Genomic DNA, 22,043 nt, shown 5'->3' with positions numbered 1-22,043 from the left:
TGCTAGATGTTTCAAATGTCCTCAAAGACCTAAAATCCCATGGATTGAGGTTCGGGAAGGCCCCATATTACGTAAGTGCTGGCTAATGACACATTCTTCTCTAAAACGACTTCTGAAATCATTCGTAACACACTGTGAAATGTGTGGAGGAGCTCCATCTTGCATAGAGATTGTGCGTGATACTGACTTGCTTTCAGAGATGGAACAATTTCGTTCTCCAACAGCCACGCATATCGCTGAACGGTGATCGAACATGTCATTGGACCTGTGGATCTTAACTTCTCGAAGAAATATGGAACGAGAATAAATGACGTAGGAAATCCACAGCATACCGTCACTTGGAGTATGAAATGGATCCTTTAAAGCAGAGCGAGGAATTTCTGATTCCCAAATTCAGCAGTTGTGAGTATTCATTGCACCGGGTAAATAAAAATGCGCATCGCTTTCCGGAGGATATTTTAAGGCCATTCTGAATCTACCTCAAAATATATAAGAAACTGAAGTGAGAACCGGAGTCGAAAGTCAAAATCATGTGGAAGCAACCGCTGCACCAGTGAAAGTTCGTAAGGATCATGTCAGGGGGATATTCTGCAAGATCTTATGGACAGCTAAACGTGGTCTATCCAGCTCCTTTGCTATACTCCGGACAACGGTGCTAGCCTGAAAGTTTGAAGCTGTGTCTTCTACGACTTGAAGCGCAACTTCTGTACTGCTCCTGCAGAAACAGGTTTTCTTTCTCTTCCAGAACGAGCAGAAAACGATTTTTTTCTTAATATTTCATTATCATTTTCCTAAAGTCAGTATAATTTTTTCCTAGAGTAAGTATCATTTTCCTTAAAATTTCATTATCATTTTCCTTCATATATTGATCATTGGATTTCTTAGAATCCTCTTCGAAGTCCGAAATTTCCGTGAAGCAGCTACTGTGAAATTGTTTTAAACAATTTCACTAGCAAAGCGCGATCTCGTAAACTTATCGTCATTGTGAGCAACAAGCACATTGAAAACAAAGTCTCCATGAATGTCTCTAGTTTTTTCAACAGTTACTGCATGACTTCGACAGATTTACATTTTTACCCGGTTTTCAGAATAAAACACCCTCTGGTGACGCGATTTGTAACTAAGGTTTTTTTTCTCTGAAAGACATACTCATCCCTTCAATAAGTCTGCCATTCACAATTTTCTGATCACTGTTTTCGCCTGTAGGTAGCTTTGAAATAGGGTTTTTTAATTATAGATACCCTGTATACTAATTTCCAAAGTTTTCGGAAACGAAAAGAAAAATTTGAAAACGGAAGGCAGACTTGCAATACAAGCATTCGGGCATTTTAATTTATTTAGCACTACAAAACCATCCCAACTTTTTTCAAGAAGATTGAACAGAAGAATTGCTTTTTCCTTAAAATGCAATAATCAGTGAAAAGTGTTATCTATGAGAAATGGTTGTTAGCAGAATACGTATCAGATTCATAGATTTAACTAATCTACAAGATTCTGCACCAGTAAATGATAAGCCAATCAATTTATTGTTGTAATTATAGTAATGGCACATTTCAATTTTTAGACATTGGTACGTAAAGTATTTGTAGGTGAAGCATATGCTAAATGTAAAGTTATTGACTTTTTTATATAAACTTTAAAGTATTATTTTCCTTTCTTTTGTGTAATATCATTATGATGCATATACTTTGAAATTTAACTTCATATATTGTGTTATGGAAAAATATCTTTTAATAGCATTAAACGCCAAATGTAAATTGGAATATCTGTGATTTTGCAAAATATTTCTGCTGTCTTTTTTCTCTCTTTTTTTTTTTCTTTTTCCTTCCCCCCCTTCAAAGATAACGTTTCGTGCTACCGCATTCGTTTTTTTTTTATGGGTGTAGTTGTTTGAGAATATAAGTATAGTGTTCTGAATATGAATAAAGCAGAATATAGACACTAAGTGTTTCAGGCTGTAACCCAATAACTGAGAAATTAGATTCCCAGATGAATATTTTGAAATTACATATCCTTTCAAACTTAGTTATTTTCTTCTTTTACAGATTACAAAAGCGTGGCTTTTCAGTTATTAAAGAGCGTAGATCAAAAATAATGTAAAGAAATGCGGTTTAGATTTTGAGAGCAAATCGTTAAAAATACCTTCGATTAAAGTATTTGAAATCCTAACCTGCTTAAATATGAGTATCACAGCTCATCTAAGTAGTAGTATTATTGTATCGGCGTTTCCACGTCTTAATACACGATACTATTTCCTCAGGTGAATTGTGGGTATTTTTTAAAATTATTATTTCATAATATTCAGAAATTAAATTTTTAATAGCCGATCTGTTTCTTTTCACTACATTCTCGAAATCTCTTCATGTGATAAACCTTATCTATTCTTTTATCATCGAGAGTTTTTTAATGTCATTGTGAAAGAATAGATTAAAAAAGGATAATGTTTTAGATGATAGACATACTTTCAAGATTTTATTGCAATTGCTATCAGGTTCCAAAGAATTTTATGTAAATTTACTTCATAGCCTTGATCTGATGATTTGTTACCGTTTGTATTTTTCTTTTTATACAGCAGTTTGCTTTTGAACATTCTCAGTTATGGAATTCATTTTTTCTGTGTTCTGATTTATGAAGCTGCATTTCAAACCATTTTATATTCTTAAGTAATTGACATTAACAAGAATGAGTAAACGAAATATAAATGAAGTCTTTGAAGTGTTTATCGTAATCCTAGAAAAAAGACTTCAAGAATATAATAATTACTTGCAGGTATTGACTTCTTCATAGTTTTTAAGGGAATTTTCTAAAATTAGAATGTATTTTTCTGTTTTCTGCTTGGTATCGTTCTCGTAACTTTTAAATAAAATGTATTATTTTTTTTATAGGTATTCATCTAAGATGATACCGGTGGTGAGCTTAATGGAGAGATTAACATGTATGTTACAGTAATGGTCTGGGAACTTCGATATATATATAATTAATTTGGTTCAGTGCTTTACATTCCATGGAAGTCAGAGTTCCAAAGCAAGTAGTGGCGTGTGTTTCATCGTGTAAGAAACGCGAATATTTAAAACCTGCGGAATATACTATAATTACTCATACTGCGCATGTAAGTAAAAATGTAGCATATTTACTCGTACTTGAAAGCAATGGTAATGGAAGCTTAAAATACTTACACGTTTCGTTCACAATATGAGAAAAATTAAAATCACGAACTCCTGTATGCTTACACAAATTCATTAAGAATCTCATCTGATTCAAATCTATAATATATTTTTACCTTGTAGGGTTCACTTGTTTAATTTTTAAGTGAGAATCCTACGTGCAGTAAATTATGGTAGGAAGTACACAGAAGAAGGGTTAAAAGTACCCTTTATTAACTCTTTAAAATTTACAATGCGTCATCTCAACGCTAACACACTACGCCGCCCTTGTGCAGTCATAGAACTAAACTAAAAATTCGAAGATATGCACAAGTAGTAGAACTAAGCTACAGGCCTCAGATAATTTCTGTTTTTTAAATCCACTTCTGTCCAGCAGTATCATCAAAATAGTACCCACTGCACTCGCCACAGTAGTTTTCACAGTCTTCGGAGATCCCTCGAGGTACTGGGGTAAGTTCCTCCCTGACGTCTAGGTCCCTGTGTTGGTGCTTTACTGCGCAGTTGACTGTATTTTGCGGATGTTATAATGGCTCTTTCTTGTTTTTTTCTCCTATTCCGTACAGAGTGGTTCTGTACTACTGGTACAGGGGATAATTCCGAAAATGATGTAGAAGCTGATGCAGTAGATGGTGATGATGACCTCTGGAGGTTATCGTCTTCCTCTACTATAACTGGAGTGGTGCCATTCGTAGTAGACATGAGTTCATATTCAAACATATTGTTTTCCAAAATATCGGGATTGTATGGGTATATTCCACATTTTCGAAAGCCATTGGCAAAATTGCTTGACTCGACTGTCGAGATCTTCCCGTCACCTACTGTTGAAATCTCCCCGTGTTACACATTTCTATGAAAAATGGCAGCACCCCCCTCTGACTGGCTACGAAAACTTTTTGCGTAGACATCCATGTTCAACCAGTCATTTGGAAATCGCCAAAAATCAAAGCCATCGTCCACATTTATCATCGTTATAAAAGCCAATCTTATACTTTATGCATTGCAAACTATGAAGAACTTGCCTGACAGAATATTAATATTTATTTTCTTGATCAATCTCTGGCTTTACAACACTTTCGGTTCACAATGACACACTACACTCTTAGATTATTCCAATACAGTGGTTTCCATATGCGACACCAGGGTACAGACCTATCTACTAAGGGACTTAAAAGTGTCGAGATCTCCTAAGTGTCGAGATGTCCCAGAACGACTATAGTTAGTAAAAATAAACTTATTAAAGTAAACCTGACGTAAAAGCTTAGTCCTTTAAACTGGAAGATCAGGAACCTGAAGAAATGATTAATTAACCTCCATTCTGATGACAGTTAATGAATAGCATCATTCAGTTCAAAAATTCAGAGCTTAGAAAGCTTTCCAAAATATCCTTTTCTCTAAGGCAGATAGCAGTTGTGTATTTTGCCCCTAATAAATTAGCCAAAGAACCCTTCTAGAATTTTTCCTTGAGAATGATTTAGAGTTTTTGATTAGGTGTTTTCTGCCGGGTGTAAAACCAAGGCTATTCGATGCTTTCTTCAAAACAGAATTTTATCCTAGCTTCAGGTTTAGATTATCATCAGCAACTTTAAGTAATGTTTTGTTGTGTGTGCGTTTTCTTTAGCAAAACTAAAGTTATATTGTGAAATCCTTGAAACCGAAGAATTTTAAATTAATAATTCATAAATGTTTTATTACTTTGTTTGCATAAGAATTTGTTTCGATTAATTCGAGTTAAAAATATAGCACATCACCATGTATTAACGCTTCCTCGATTAAGGCTAAATGAATGTAACACCTTTTTTTCTCCGAAACCTCCGAAAGTGCTAATGGTTCGCTTACACATTTGTACTCGAGTTGGCAAAAGGGATTAAATTTACATTTTAAAATTCGTTATTACTGCACCATCGAACGATTTCAGCTGTCAATAAAGATTAATTGAAGAGATTGAACTATCGAATGAAATATTTCATTCGATTGATAAACTGAACATTTTCCATCTGACAGACTGAAGGAAGTTTTTTTATTTGATAATTCGTCTCAGTATAAAGCAACCTAACAAAATATTTAATCTTTAAATTCGAAATCTTCTGTCCCTGTTTCCTGTGCATTAAATAACTTGTTCACGCTGTTTCTTCTAACAGTTTGTTCCTAGTAATGTATTCAAACCATTAAGCAGTATTAATTACTGTATTTGCAATAGAGTATAATGTTTCTATAAGCAGTAACTTAATGTGTAATTTGTGGATTTGTTGTGAGTAAAATAAGACAAGCTCTGAAGGAACCGGTAGATCATTCTAAGTAACTTTATTCACAATGATTTTTCTGCAGAAAAAGATTTTAGTGATTTCTGAATGCTTTGAAATGCTTATTTGGATTTTAAAGTCAGAATTTCTCCCTCGAATTCCAGATTTTGGTACAGAACTTAACAACTGATGCTGTTGTTTCGTATCAAAAGTCAGTATGATTTTTTTTTCCCAACCCACTGTGTAATTCTTTGAAATAGTTGGATAAAGATAATGAATCGAGATTAAAAGTGTGGAATTTCAAAGAAAAAGGCGCAAAATATTTGCGGCTTTCATGAAAGGCTAACATCTAATTTTAAATATTGGTTTTCTAGATAGGATGATTTTGTGAATTGCAGTGTCATAATCCGACGTTTTTGGAGCACCAACACAATCTTCAACGATCATAGCTATATATATAAACTCTTCAATAAAAAAAGCTTAAAAGTCAGTTTGCTTCACAGTGGAAAGGATTACTGTTATTGCCACTTGTTTACAAAATGTGAAATTTTGTTCAGGAATGTAAATGGATAGAATTTGTCATATTAAATATTGGAAAATCTAAAGGTGACAGCTTTACTCCTACAATTTGATGTACAAAATACTTTTGCCTTTTGTAACCGTGAAATAGTAGAACTATGAAGAAATATTATACATTAAAAAATTCTGTCCTAATATGGAGTCATTTAATGCAGAAATACATGTGTTCCGTGGAGGCGACGTGGGTTACATCTACAAACGCCAAACTGTTCTGACTTAAACGGTATGCCGTTCCTCTTGTATGGAATTATGCAGAATGTCGCGGTTTTCGTTATTTCTTATTTCTTCTTTTTTTCGGTATTGCTCATCAAAAAGCAGGACTCACCACTAAATTTTCATCCTTCCTGAATCGTTTGCCGCAAACGCATTTCTTACAAAAAAAAGTCAATCTTTTGACTCAAATCAAGTATATTTACGTCTTTTCCTTGCAGCTGAAGATTGAGTAGATTAAGTTTCTCAAAAATATCTACTAAATAAGGAAGCTTCAATAAAAGTAATCTGTCGTAGAAATCTGTTGAATGCCTGTGACCCTCCTCGCTCAAAAATATTGCTATTTCCCTTCTTAGTTCAAAGACACGCTGAACCGCCTTACCGCGTGACAACCATCTGGATGAGGCATAAAATAGCAAAGATTGATGCTCAGCTTCCATTTCTTCACTCAGAACATCCTTGATTTTAGTGGCCTGGTTTTTTATGAAGTTAACTACTTCAATAACTACTGTTAAAACTATGTTTTAAAAAAAATCCAGGACTTAGCGATTTTGATGCTAACGCTTCCCGATGTATCATGCAAGTGCGTCCAGATATTTTCTGAATATTCATTTTTTTATTAGCACTTGTAAACTGTAGTATTTACCAGACATGCCTTGAGCTCCATCGGTGCAAATCGCAACACAATTTTTACACTGCAAATTCGTTTTAGTAATAGCATCATTTGTAATCTTGAACAATTCAGTAGCCCTCGAGGCTTTGCCATAATCACACAAACATACGAAACATACGAAACAATTCAGTGGCTGTAATTTTTCCTTTTTAGAATCTTGACAGAACCTGATATAGCAAATCAAATGGGAATCATTACTGGAGTCAGTTGCTTCCCCAAGTTGTATAGCAAACAATTTTCCACTAAGCTCAGATTCAAGTTGCTGCTGAATATCAACTGATATATCGTTAATTCGACATGCGACGGAGGACGTGGGCACCACCCCTCTACCAATACGGTTAATCGGTATAGCGCCACGTCCACCTTTATCTAGATAACCATACGTGTTCATTTTGCTAATATACTAATACATAAACATACGTACAAATTTGGTACTTCATACAGTGGCGTTAAAGCTAATTAATGTTAGACACTGGATAATACATTGCCATGTTACAAGGTGTATGCAAAAGCATGGATACGGTAGCATATATACATAACGTGTGTACTCATATGTTGAGTACACTATGATGATCCTTTGAAGCATTATCATTAGATTACAGAAGACATGTACATACTGAAATATTAGGTGCGCAATGTTATGCTGGAATAAGTAATTAGTACAGTGAATTAAAAGTTAGACCCTAGATTAGTACTGTGTGGTACAGTGTCTTGCTACTGAATTATTTGTACTGTTTCCTAAGTACATTAACCAATGTACAAAGATATTAAAACACGTGTATTAGGTACACAGTAATTAGTGGGTACCCAAGCGTTAGGTAAGTGATACTTTAACATACATTAACAATAGGTACTTAATACAATGCTGAACAGATAATTGGTGCAATTAATTTTAGAGTGGGGCTCTAGTTAGTTCTTTGCGATACGGTGCCGTGTTACAGGATAAAATGTGCAAATGCATAGTTACATTATATACAGAACATAAATTCATATACATATATACAGACATTTTGTGTACAAACACATTAAGTACATGATTATTCAGTGCGTAATTGATGTATATTAACTATACAGTGCCAAGATATGTGATAACACTAGTAAATACATGGGTACAATTACATATAAACGAGGACATACACAATTACATATAGACAAAAGCGTATATACGCTTATATTTGGTACATAATAGTCATTGGTGACATAAACATTTGGTACTTACTTCATATACTTAAACTCTAGATCCATAAAATAATGTTATAACTAGTAATAGGTGCTTATTAATTTACTATTAAATTATTAATAGAACACTAGGTTGATATTTTGCATTACTGTGTCACGTTACGTAGAAATGTATGCGGGTGCATGGGTACAGCTTCATATTTACAATGCTATAACAATTATACTGTTTTCCTGTTTACAATGTTATACCTATTTACAATGCTTATATCATTCGATTTCATAATCAATAGGTATATGGCACATTTATATACATCAGCAGATGGCACATTGTAGAGTGCCGTTGAGGATAATTGATGCAATTAATTTTATAGTATTTTAAAAATAATGCATTTATACGCAATTATAAGGTGCATAATTGTCATTGGGTACATATACATTAGGCGCATATACATATACATATTCATATATTAGTTTCTTAATACAATGTAGGGCAAGTAATTGGTGCTGTTATTTTTACGTGTAACATGATGCTGTAGGTGATTAGATGGATAAACTAATATACATATACACAGCTTTTAGGCACATAATAATCACTAGATTCTCAGACATTAGGTACATGGTATACATATACATATATAAACAGATGGTTCATAATACAGTGCTATAGAAAGTAATAAATGGAGTTAATTTTATAGTAAGATTCTAGTTTAACACTAAGCGAAACGGCTTCATGTTACACAGTGTTAAATACTGACGCATGAATACAGTAATATTTCTACTTGTTAATACTATATATATAAAAATATACAAATATTTAGGTGCATAATTAACATAGGATACATAATTATTAGATGCACTATACATATACGTACATAATACATAAGATTAGTACAATGATGGAACAATTCCATTGGTGCTGTTAGTTTTAGTGTAAGATCCTAGTTTAACGCTGTTCGTTATTGTATCATTTGACAGAAGTATATTGTTAATTTGTGAAGCAAAATTTTCACCAAACATGATTTCTACAATGTATTTGCAAGCCGGTAAAATGAATTGCTCTGTAATAGTGGGGTTTTTTGCATTTAGCTGCTTTGTAAGGCACTTTGTATGATGCCAAGAGAGCCTAATCATTTACTGCCGGCACTTAATGGAAGATTGACTTCTGTTTTTTGAACAATCTCAGTTTTTCCTCAAAACTATCACGCTGTTTATTGACATATTTTCTATGCAGCGTTTTCTTCGCCACATACTTCAAGACTAGTAATGCCGAAATTTAGATACGATTGGTCATATTTTCTTGTTTTATATTTTGGACGATCTCCACTTGAACCTGTTGATGTATAAGCCACGTCATCATCAAGTTTTCGTTTTAAAAGTTTATCCATACCATATCTACTTATAATTCACAATAATGCTGCTTAATGTTAGAAAACCTGAACTGAAAATATCGTGTGTGCGCTTCTCTATTTATAGTCGCTTTGCTTCAATTCAGACAGTTTGAGAAAGGTCAGGAAGCTTGAATACGTGGGGGGAACTTTCCTACAGCATCTAGACTAGACTGTTCGGCGGTCTAAGACTAGACAGTGTTGCTTAGGTGTTATCTGAATTTTTAGGTTTACGGATTAGAGGGGGCGCAAAATGTTTCGAATTAAAACAGGGGGGCGCGAAGAACAAAAGTTTGATAACCACTGTACTAAGTTAAGTGTAGAAGTAATTGTGATTCTAATTTAGGAACTTAGTAAGCCACATTCTTTTAAAAGTAAGAAAAATCGTAATTCGGACGCTATAAATCGGGAACCTTTCGTATCCAGTTAGCTTATCTTAAAGATTGAAATTTATGCTCCATTTTTTTTTTTTTTTCATTTCATTCATTCAAGTGAAATTTTGATATAGTAGTATAATATGATAGTTGTATATGACTGTAATTTGACTCGCAAAATAATTACTGACGTAAATAGGTAATTAGGTAATTATTGTGCAATGGAATAAACCATTTATAGCAAAAATAGACTCTTTAGATAGCTAACAAATGGTAGACTATTGTAGTAATGAATAAATTATAAATTAAGATTATTTACTTAAACCGTGTATGAAAAAATAACTTTTTTTATTATAATGATCTATTTTCATTTCAGATTCGACGGAACAGTCCGGTTTCTGTGATGTATTTCTTATGGTACTATCGTACATTTTAATAGTCTGCACGCTCCCTTTTTCACTCTTCTTCTGTTTCAGGGTAAGTTACAATTTTCTGGCATATAAGTTTAATACCTTTGACTGAATATTCCACTCTTGTTCAAAATTAAGCGAATGTGCAAATCATGTCTATTTTTACGAAAAGTATTGAATCAAAGTACTAATTATGCCTCCGAAAAATTATGCGGACATTAAAATTATAAACGGACACGTGCACGTGTATGGTGTGCGGATCTGTGATTGTGGAGAGGATACAAGCGCGTGAGGAGTCTTCGCAGATTTGTGTGCTCCTACTCCTTCACGATAGTAGCCGTGTTTCTCTTAAGAGTTAGGTAGATTTTAAAAGGTATCAGGTGAAATGAGTAGCCACGAATGTAAGAATGACAGAATAAGGTGGAATATTGTCGGCAGGTTTGTGATAGGGGAATCACAAGCTCTGGCGGCTACACAGCTTTATGTAACGCACAGTGTGGTCAGCAATTTATGGAAACAGTTTTACAGATGAGAACGGGTCCGGGCACCCGAGCGCTTACAAGGACTATTCCGGTATAGTCCGCAATCTACAACTGTAAAGCGCAAGAACTCTGGCGTGCCAGAAGTGCGGCGTTGGAAGTTTAGAAACTTTTCATTATGCACTGCCATACGAGGGCAAGATATAAGGCAACAAGTTACAAGATTCTGTTACACTGATAACACTGTTACACTGAAAATGTTGTTCTACTGATACTGTACACTGATATTTGAGAATTTTGCACTGGTATTTAAACATTTCATACTGATATTTTTTGCGTACACTATAGCTGTTACATAAATATTATGCACCTAATAACAAAACATTTACACCGATGTTACTCTGATACCCATACAGATTCTACTCTGGTGAGCATATATACCCTGGTACAGTTTCAGGACACTGGATCGATTTCGAAAGGACCTGGGCAAGGTCGACCAAGATTCACAAATGCGAATGAGGACCATTATGTGGCACTTTCAGCGCGGCGACAGAGGACTACTACAGCTTCACAGCTCTCACGCGAGCTGTATGCTGCCACTGGAATACGAATTTCACGGTCTACAGTTGTCCAAAGCCTTCACGATATAGGGTTGTATGCCAGAAGTCCAGCTGTTTGCGTCCTGCTCATTGCAGCATGCAAGAGAGTTCGTTTAGAATATTGCAGACAATGTGTACCGTGGGAAAGACTTCAGTGAAGCACCGTACTAGACACTGATTCTCGGCATACGTGTACCTGAAGAGAGACCAGAACACGATACCATTCTTCCGTCATCAAGGAAAAGATTATTGCGGTGTAATGGTTTGGCCAGGCGTTATGTTGGACGTCCGTATGTCCCCGCATATGTTTGACAAAGGCTAATCTGATAGCTATCATGTAATAACAGAAGATCTTAGATCCTTATGCTCAACTTTTTAAGGGCCCAGTTGGGACTGATTTCCTGCTAATAGACGACAACGCTCGTCAACATAGGACTCAGTTGATCGATGATTAACTGGAAAATAAGAATATTCGCCGCATGTATTAGCTAGCCAGATTTCCTGACCTTAACCCAATAGAGCATGTGTGGGACATCCTGGCAGAGCAATTTCATCTCGCCATCTCCCTTCGAGAACCCTCCGGGAGTTGAAAACTGCTTTGCCGTAGGAGTGGGATCGAATGCCACAACTCCTCAACTGCCTCCTGTCAAGTATGCCATCACGCTGCGCGACATGGGAGAATCATACCCTATATTAGACTCATTTTCAGTTCGTGTCACAACACGGATTTTGGACGTCCCTGCACTATGAGCTTGCGTACATAAAATGCTTGCATAAAATGAATGCGCACAAACTCATGCGTGCATAAAATGAATGGTTCATCTCTTCCTCTCTTATGAATGTATATTCACTCCAAATTTCATTAAAATCTATTCGAAAGTTTTTCAGAAATTTGACATAATGTGCACATTTTCTTAATTTTGCTCACGAGTGTGTTTTATATATATATAAATATCACATCGAAATTACTCATTTATGGATAACAAATTTCATTCGACGAGTTTCGCAAATTTTTATGATATGCACTTTTCCCGGAATCTTGACCAATAAATTTATGCTTTTGCTTAGTACAAGGTAAGATATTTAATTAATAAATTTTGGGAAAATTAACTGTTAATAGTAAAAAGAAATATGTTTATTCTCTTATACGTACATTGAAAATAATATACATTTTTTGCTTTTTAAATAAGTATGTTTTTAAGTAAGAAATAAAATTATTAAGCAATCAAATATATTAATTATTTGCTTTTTCCTATGAAAAAGATAGCCTTCTAAGCTACTAAATATGCAGTATCTAATTCATAGTTGTAGCGTACATGAGTCAAGGAAATCCGATGTCTAGAAAGCTTTTTTCACCTCGCGTACACGAAGCTACAAAAAGTATTTTCTTACCAACAAACTATTATTTCTTTTAGATTTCGATTTAAGGACACATCACATTTTTTCATATAAACATCGCTAAATAGCTAGCACTCCTTAGAATGACGATGTCCTGTCACCATACGTTTTTCCGAGTTGCTTAAGTATTACAAAATAGTTAATTTTTACAAATTTCTTTATTAAATACACTATGATTATTTGATCGAGGTAAGTTACTAAAACAATACGCAGGGAGTCTTTGAATGTCGTGTTTTATTCTTAGTTATTTTATTTGCGTAGCATCAGCCCTTTTATGCTGCTTTGGTACTGAAATTAAGGGTTACGCCATAGAATCGAAGAAATACGGTACATTGTGCAGCTGAGAAGTAAGTGCTTGATTGACAATATTTTTTTTTTAGTTATATGTGAATAAATGAGAAATTTTCATGGTGCAGCAGCATGATAATTTCAACAGATATTAATTTAACTTCTAAACTTTCTCTAAAAAATACTAAAAGTGACAGACCTAGCTCTTCTTTCAAGACATTTTCAGTAAATATAAAACTACAAACAGAAGACCCTTTGATGCTTTGTGGAGCACGAGAAGACTAAATTAGAGTAAGCAAAAATTATTACTCCATAATGTGCAAAAACAATTAGCCATTTAGTAGTTTATGATGGTTAAGAAATGCTTTAATTTGGTCTCTTTAACTGCTTGGTAGTGGCAGACTAAGTACGAATTTAGTAACTTCATTGTGCTTTTAGTATCTATGTTTAGGTACGAAAAATCTCACTGTTACGTTACGGCGAGATTATAGCTTTTCGCACATCAGCGATAACGCGATCTGTATTTAACTCAGCTAATGAAAATACCTGCAAAGCTTTATAAAAGTACAGTAATAAAAGTACTGAAATTTTAAATTGACTAAAAAATCTTAAAACTTTAGATAACACTTAGAGATTTGATTAGCGCGTTGATATCATGAATTACATAACATTTACTGTACATAAATAAGAGAAGAAAAAAGTACATAGAATTATCTATGAATAGAATTATCTATGAATATTTTGTATTTTTATTTTTCAAAACGATATGGATTGCAGTGCAAATGTTTGTATGAATACCATAGAAACGAAACAACGATTTCTCAGATTGTTTCAATCAAAAAGCATAGTCAGATATAGTCCTCAAAAATGGATTGATTTTCCACTTTTATTACGTGTATTTCATTATTCTATATTCTATTAAATATTCGACATCTTTAATACACAAACAATGTAAAATACATATAATGGTAAATTTTTCACATAAATACAGTTTTTTTATAAGTTTGGTATTAAGCAGCATGCTCTTTGTGGAAATTCAGGATATTCCCCTGATTGTTAGTGAGCAAGAATTTCGATCTCATAGATCATGATGGAAACATTTTACAGTTTACACGATGTCTAGAAGTTTCTTTTTGTTCACTTTAGTTATTACATTTTGGCAAGTTATCATTGAAATAGGTAATGATCCATTCCTAGCCATTTATTTCCTGCAAAAGAACAGCTCATATTTCATTTACTGTTACTGGTTTTTCCCTTGTATAACTTGAATATAAATTACTTTCCTTTAAAATGTCTTCCTTTAAGAAAATACTTTGCCATAGCCCTAATAATCCAATTCATTGTTGCTATTTTCGAAAATGAAGTTCTCTGAAATAAGCTATACGTGTGCAGATGTCAGGCCATCATTGTGAAGTACTTTAAAAAAAGAAAAAAAGATGTCACACAATTTTCAATTCTATGAGAGCCTTAGTTTTACCTTCATTATGTAGAATCTTTTAAGTCATAGAAAATCATTTTTTACAAACCCACAAGCCTTAGTATATAGCCTGAATTTTTTTTTTAATTGATGAACGTGGTGAAAGTGACGATAGTCATAAAGATTCTTGATTTTCTGGGGATCTATATGCATATCTCTTAGGCTTAGGCAAAGAAAACGTCTGTCGAAATGATTTATACATCAAAGAACATTTCTGACATTAACATTTCTGACTTTCTTGCATCATTTTTCGGATGTTTCTCTAAAATACTGTTACGAATTTGTACACATATGGATAATATTGGTGAAATTTTAAGTGAAACTGTTGTAGTTTTCGGTATAATGTAATATGAAAAGTTTGAGAAAAAGCGATGCTGTACCGGAAAAATAAGAATATAGGGCAAATGGTATTTAACTTGAGTAAATGTCTGTTTCGCTAAATTGGCGAAATATCGCCAGGCTGGCAATGGTTTTGGGGACGAATTTTTATCACCAAATATAGCTAGAAATCAGCAAAAATCTCCAAATTTGGCGAACATTTGGCGATATTTTGGACGGTCGCTGTATAACTGTAATGGGATCGTAATTGAATAACCATAAATCATCCTGTATACAACTGTAACCGTATCCGGCGCTTATATACCTTTCAGTAATTTCGAAAAGTACTAGAAATTTCTCGGCGGCGGGAGGAAAACTATAAGAGCGGAGAGAGCCTCAGTTTCTTACTTGTTAGTTCAGAGCGACTTCGGAATATTGAGATATCCGTGAGAGCTTCGCCTTTTAGACTCACTTTAGATTCTATTGTGTTTAACGTTCCTAGTAGCTTGAAGTGTAACTACTGATTGTGCTGTGTGATACTATGAAGAGCTGAAGGAGTATTTTTGTGGAAAGTTCGAGAACTGTGAAGTGTTTCTATGGATAAAAAAATTTTTATCAAGCTATGATCGGTTTTGTTTGCATGCAGTCTATTACTCGTACGCACGCAACAATATGACCAGTTTTTAAAATATCATTTATGCGTGATAGAACTAGATAGTAGAACACGTGCTCAAAGAATACTTGGGAAGTTCTGCAGAAATACATATAATAATTCAGGTATTTAAATGTTTCTTAACATTCGAATCTATAGGTCTGCATATTTTATATAATACACATTACATCTATTCCTACTATTAATCAACGTTGGATCTATTAAAACCTTAAATTTCATTCAAGTTCCTTCTCTGAATGATTCTTTTTATTTTTAGGTTGTTCAGGAATACGAGCGTGCCGTAATATTTCGTTTAGGACGTCTTTCTAAAGGTGGTGCAAGAGGTCCAGGTAAATATAAATACGTTTGTTTTTAATGTCAGTTCATTATTAACTTTTGTTGTTTTTGTTAATATTAAGAAAGAAATTCCTTCTAGTAATATCAGCTCAATAACACAATTATTTATGAAATAGCTTCCGATTATACTGATGAGATTCGACTAAATTCATTTTCATGGCAACCATCGTTCGTTATGGTTATGAGATTAAGACAGGAATAATCTTTGCAACATGCATCAATTTATTTTAACAATTCTTTGTACTTTCGAGAAATGAAAAATGTTCCAAAGAACTGTTGTTTTGTATATATGCATTTGGAAGTCCAAACAATTGTTTGTTGTGTGTATATATAAGCATATTGTTGCGAGTGATTGTCATCCGTTCATCGATAACGCTTTAAATAATCACGCCATATAAGAAGCAAGATATTGACAACGTATTATAAAATTTAATTACGCGTGACGCAATAAATAAATGCATATAGCGTAAGAAGAACGGGGATATTAAGCAATACCTTTTTAGTACGTGAGAAATATCGTTAATGCCCAAATACAGTAGACTCTAAGTCGTAATTCAGCTTACCTTGTTTGAACCGCTAGTTTTACCTTGTTTGAACCGAAAATTTCGCAGCTAATTATAAAGCGTCTTAACTCTGGGAGCTGCATCCACAGGTGTTAAGTGACGGAGGACGGGGACATCTGGTGGCCACGTCCTCCTAGAAGTATACAGGCCACGTCCTCCTAGAAGGCTAGAAGGAGCAAGTCCCTGGAGCTTCATATGCGGCACGGGCCTCTGGAAGTTTCTAGAAAAATGTGTCGTATGGCCTTGAAAATGCGTCTTTCCAAATCTTCCAGAAATTCGCCAAGCTGATGAAAAAACAGCCAACATCGTAAAGGCTGTTAGGAGCGCATCCTGCCACATCTCGCGCTTGAGTCACAATGCTGTCCGACTCAGAAGTGAAATGTCTACAACTCTATATAAGAAACAAACTCTTATGTTCAAAACATGTGGTTACGAATTCGATTAAACACAACATAAACCCTAAAACTGTCAGCCTAAAAGCAATAAATAAATAAATAAAACAGTACGCTATATTAAAACTTCCAGGAATTAATTGTATTAACAATCTATATTGCATAAGCTTTAATCAGCAATTTTTTTTTCGCAAATGAGGGTTGATTTTGAATATGAAAACTGGAGTTTAAAAAAGTACTCATTTGTAGTTAAAAAATTACCTATCTGTAGTTTAATTTTTTAAACTAATCTTCTTTACCCTCCATACCTTAGGAGCTTATTCCCTAGTTCCTTGATTATTTTTCTCTGTAAAACTTATCTTTTATTCCAGGTTTATTTTTTATATTGCCATGCACAGACAACTACTGTAAAGTAGATCTAAGAACTGTATCTTTCAATGTCCCACCACAAGAGGTACGTTTATCCATTTATTTATTTATTTATTTAATTTCACTTGTTTCTGAGTGTTTTTAAAGTTATATCTCTGTAGTACCTACCGCCTTCCATAGCATAGATTTCGGCAAACTTTAACCAGGTCAGTGAAGCACTTGCCTTAGATGAAATATGAAAAATGCTCCAAATTAACAGAGAATAATTAGAAATATATTTAAAAAAAATAAATTATGATTCAAAGTCGTGGGTAGACAGTTTCCCACCAAATGCAAAAGAATTAATGTGCCGTTATTGTACAGATATTTATTAACTTAATAATGAAATTTATTATTAATGACAATATCATAAAGTTAGCAATTTCTGTGCACTTTTTTATTCAACAACAATTAAAAATTATTTTACCTTAACTTTAATCATTATACATTAAAACATTCATTCTTAAATTAAAATGATCATACCTTAACTCTTATAGTAATTTTGACTACACATATTTACATCCAGAAAAACAATACATAAAATGTATAGTTTTAAATGAAATCGTTAAAAAGACTTGTTTTTGGCACTTTAAAATAAATTATAAATTCGAAACACTATAAATGATAATGTAATTAACATAAAAAGTACTGCATTAATTTTCAATCACTTGTTTTATAATTTATATTTTTTAACAAAGAAGCTCATCAGTAATTTTTTCAAAACCTACTTGATTTACAACCTAAAGAACGAACAGCCCACATATGACATGTTTTCTTGGTCAAGTGAAGGGTCATATATAGATTTTTAAGGTGTGCCACTGTTATTAGTAAATGACGACTTTAAAAATATCTTAGCTTCCGAATCCGAATCCAATTGAACTAAACTTTATTCTTGAATTATCTGTAGAAGATTTAAAATTATTGAAGCTACTTAATCTATGATTGCAGCTGTCTGTAATTACATAGTTTTTAAAATTAAATTTCTGACGCTATTATGCCATTTGAGCATTTAAGTTTTAAGTTGTTTCTTTAAGTCACCTAAGTCCAATGGCATTAGTTTTCCTCCAGTTTGAAATTTAAAATCGCAAAGTGCACGATCATTATTTTAATTTAGTGGATTATTATAATACAGTTACTGTTAAATTAAATTTTTAAAATGTAGAAAGAAAAAAAAATCAGATGACCTTGAAAATCCTTTGTAAGTAGAACAGGGTGATTAAAAAATATCTGGCAAAAATGTAGAGCGAACCAAGATAAGCAAATTTTGTGTGTGGAAATGATGACACGTTGATTTGGTGGAGCACTATTGAGATCGGTAGATGAAAGCGTTTCGCTGGAGTAAGTTGTCATTCCCACTGCAGAGACTATTTATTAATCCAGAGACAAAACTGATATAAATACTGTCTGTAGTAGTTTAGAAAGACATATTAAATTCGTTTTGATGAAAATTAAAATGTGGTATATATTTAAATTTTAATAATTTTCTGCGAAATGTGATAATTTTGGTTGTTGATGAAACAGAGCTACGTTATGCTTTCATATTTTAAATAATCTTCACGAAAATCATGCATCACATTTCAAATTTTAACCTTTGATGCAATGTCAGACTTAACGCATTTAAAGGTAACTGTAAAAGTATTTAAAGATTAATTAACTAATCTGTGTCACAGTAGGCAAAACATAATTTTTTAATCTAAATGACAAAACATAGTTTTTGAATGTACAGTCATCACTTAATTTATTAGTTCCGGAAGTACAGTAAGATATATTCTTTCTTTAACCGAGGTCTGAATTTCAGATATGTTTAATGAAGGATGCTTTTGAACGGTAATACTAGATATTTACATCAAAATTATCATCTGTCGCACTGAACGTATCTCTAATCATTCTAAATGTAGTTTCATTGACTGCATTTGTTGTATTATGTCTGAAGCATAACTGGCAAATTTCAGGTTCTCTCCTTTTCCTTCAAAAGAGAGAGAGAGAATCGAATCTTAACTACAACGTTAAGTTTGTGTTGTTGGTGTTACTTATATCACTAGTCTGAAAGTAACATCAGAACAAGCCCACGAAATTCATAGTGGCAAGTAGAGCAAGATTGCGTTTGCCGTTGGCCAGAGCCTTGAGCACCGTACAGGTGACTTAGCTCAGTCCCCCCCCAAAATTTTGATGGAGAGCACTCAGGGAAACGGGTCCAAGAGTTTGCCACCTTCTCTGATGTTATTTTATTGCCCTACTACAACCTCTCGAGAGGACTTTCAGCTCGCCATGTATTTAGAGTGCCCCCATGCCGCAAAGATACGAGCATCCATGTCTTCTCCGGCATTCGAAACCGTGCCCTTCGGTACCGCAGTAGGTTCTTCCTAACCACTATATACCGTCTGGGCGGCTACAGAGTTAAGTCTAAAATACATACAAAACTATACAGTTAACTTTTCAAAGGAAAATTTCTTTTTTCTGGAATAACTTCAAAATGAAAGATAAGCGAAGAAATTTTTAATCGTACTTGCATTATCTTATATATGTGATGCCTCACGTTCATTTTTTGCTTTAACATTTTATGACATTGCTTATAGGTATTGAGCAAGGATTCCGTCACTGTATCCGTTGATGCTGTAGTATATTACCGTGTAAGCAACGCAACTATCGCAGTCTCCAATGTAGCCAATTATGATTCGTCAACTCAGCTGCTCGCAGCTACAACACTGAGGACAGTTCTGGGGACGAAGAGCTTGTCTGAAATCTTATCCGAAAGGGAACATATTAGCCATGTAATGCAGGTAAGCCAGCTTCTTGAGTAGCCTTAAATACCGTGCTTATCGATACTTTTCCAGATAGCGCGAATATAATCAAAATTCTTTTGATGACTGCAGTATAATCACTTCTATATCAGGTTCTTAAATGATTATAGAAGGGTCTAAATAGGAGAAATAAAAATATTAATATTTATATGTTTCAAAATTGCATGTGACTAGTATTTCTGAAGTAATCTCGCCTTATCATAAATTGGAAACATAGGCCAGAGTCCAATGATTCCAGCGTAAGAAACGAATCGAATGTGCTGTGTTGCTATGACATGTTTTAATAAAAATATGCAGAAGTAAAATTTTTAAACCTACGAATAGTTCCATTTTCAAATAACCGTTTATGTTCCTGAAAATTGTGTACTTGATTTGGTAAATTCAAACAATTGCACAAAACGTATACCGAAAAAAAAAAAAAAAAAAAAAAAAAAAAACTCAAAATTATGACTTAACTCATTCTTTGACGAAAATAAACAACGAAAAAGGTGGATTTCCAACATAGTACAAAAACTGAATATCATTAGATAGAATAACGAAAATAAATAACGCAAAGCATAAATTTCCAACACAGTACGAAAACTGAATTTCATTAGATAAAATTTTTTATCTAGCTTTTATACAAATGAAAAATTCAGTGCTATACTCATATGTTTATATTTGTCCGTCATAAAAGGTATATTATAGAAATTTACATTCTCAAAAACAGCCATTCGTAACTGTCTTAACGATTTTTATAGAACTTTTAAATTTGGTCGCATAATTTTTACCATGTGATGGAAGATAGGATGGAAGGGGGACTTAATGAAAAGCATATATTACCAGTGGAGTAGCAAGCATAACTGGCGCCCGAAACAAATAACACAGTGATATGAAAACACAGTGACACGATGAAAATCCTGTTTGGAGACCATTTGGCGCCCCTCTGCGAGCGGCGCCCGGGGCATCATACACCCGCTTGCCCTCCCCCCTCGCTACGCCACTGTATATCATATATACAGTGTGATTCGCTACCAGACAGACAAATTTTCAGGGTGTGTAGAGAGTACAGAGAAGACTCGAAATCACATAGGAATGCACGGTCGCAAATAAACGTTTATCGGTCAGTGTTTCGGCCGGCATTCTTGGAGACTATCTCATTGGACTCATTTCTCTTTTTAGACTGGAAGTTTCTCTTTTTGGACTCATTATCTCATTTCTCTTTTTCCTTCTGCCCAATCCTTTGGACGGTAGGGCATACCCGATCTGCTTACGACAAGTCCTGCCCTAACTTTTTGAAGCAGCACATGTTCCTCCGTCGTTGCGCCCGTCCCATGTGGTACTAGCATGACGAAGCTCTTCCACATTACACCATTGACGTCCGCAGACACCTCGGCGTAACCTTTGGACAGCTGTGGATAGGTCGTAGTGGCTCAGTACATTGGCCTGCCAGATCACAGGACCTATCATGCATGGACTTCTTCTGGGATTACGCGAAGAGTTTGGTGTAAGAGACGCCCGTCTTAGTTCCTGGCCGCTCAAATATCTGTAGCTGCCGGGAGGTGCCGGACATACCAGGAATCTTCCAGAACGTCAAGAATTCCATGCAGTGCCACTGTCAGGCCTGCCAATATCACGTTGGCATTTTTTTTTTTTTTTTTTTTTTTTTTTTTTTTTTTTTTCATGTGAGACCGTATACCAGTTTTAAGTTTTCGTATATTTTTATTAACAGCTGTAAAGATTGTTCAGAGTCTTACTATTCTAAAAATGTGCATTATTTAATTTATTTCATAAACTGAAATAATATGTCTTTGATCAGTCGTACAAGGTATATTTTGTCGTGCAATATTCTTCTTAAATATCGTGTGTAATTTTAACCTAAATTTCGCCTAGTAATTATGACACTTTAATTTGTAAAATATCTTTCCTGACCAAACATTGAAATCAAGCGAAAATTAAATTTTAATATATTGAAGTGTGATACTTTATGGAAAAAGACTTAACTCTTGATAAATTTAATTTTTTATCTGGCAGAACATACGTGACATACGGATTTAAGATAGTTTTGATTTCACAATAGTAATCTCAGAAGTTACAGGATTTGAGGTCATGTAACTA

General features: G+C 34.0%; 1 protein-coding gene across 1 annotated transcript in view; it reads left to right on the top strand.

The window, feature by feature from the left end:
* The window catches only part of LOC118196232 (band 7 protein AGAP004871-like), a 57,530-nt gene that overhangs the window by 17,602 nt on the left and 17,885 nt on the right, over positions 1 to 22,043 (top strand). The window contains exons 2-5 of the mRNA XM_035367662.2: positions 10,181 to 10,281; positions 15,703 to 15,775; positions 17,109 to 17,191; positions 19,722 to 19,925. Coding sequence (XP_035223553.1) covers positions 10,181 to 10,281; positions 15,703 to 15,775; positions 17,109 to 17,191; positions 19,722 to 19,925 — 461 coding nt within the window. The remainder of the gene's footprint in view (positions 1 to 10,180; positions 10,282 to 15,702; positions 15,776 to 17,108; positions 17,192 to 19,721; positions 19,926 to 22,043) is intronic.

The sequence above is a fragment of the Stegodyphus dumicola genome, chromosome 8, assembly GCF_044657685.1.
Source record: "Stegodyphus dumicola isolate Sdum_Otavi_A_Nest chromosome 8, ASM4465768v1".
Taxonomy (NCBI): domain Eukaryota; kingdom Metazoa; phylum Arthropoda; class Arachnida; order Araneae; family Eresidae; genus Stegodyphus; species Stegodyphus dumicola.
This window is presented reverse-complemented; position numbering and strand designations above follow the sequence as displayed.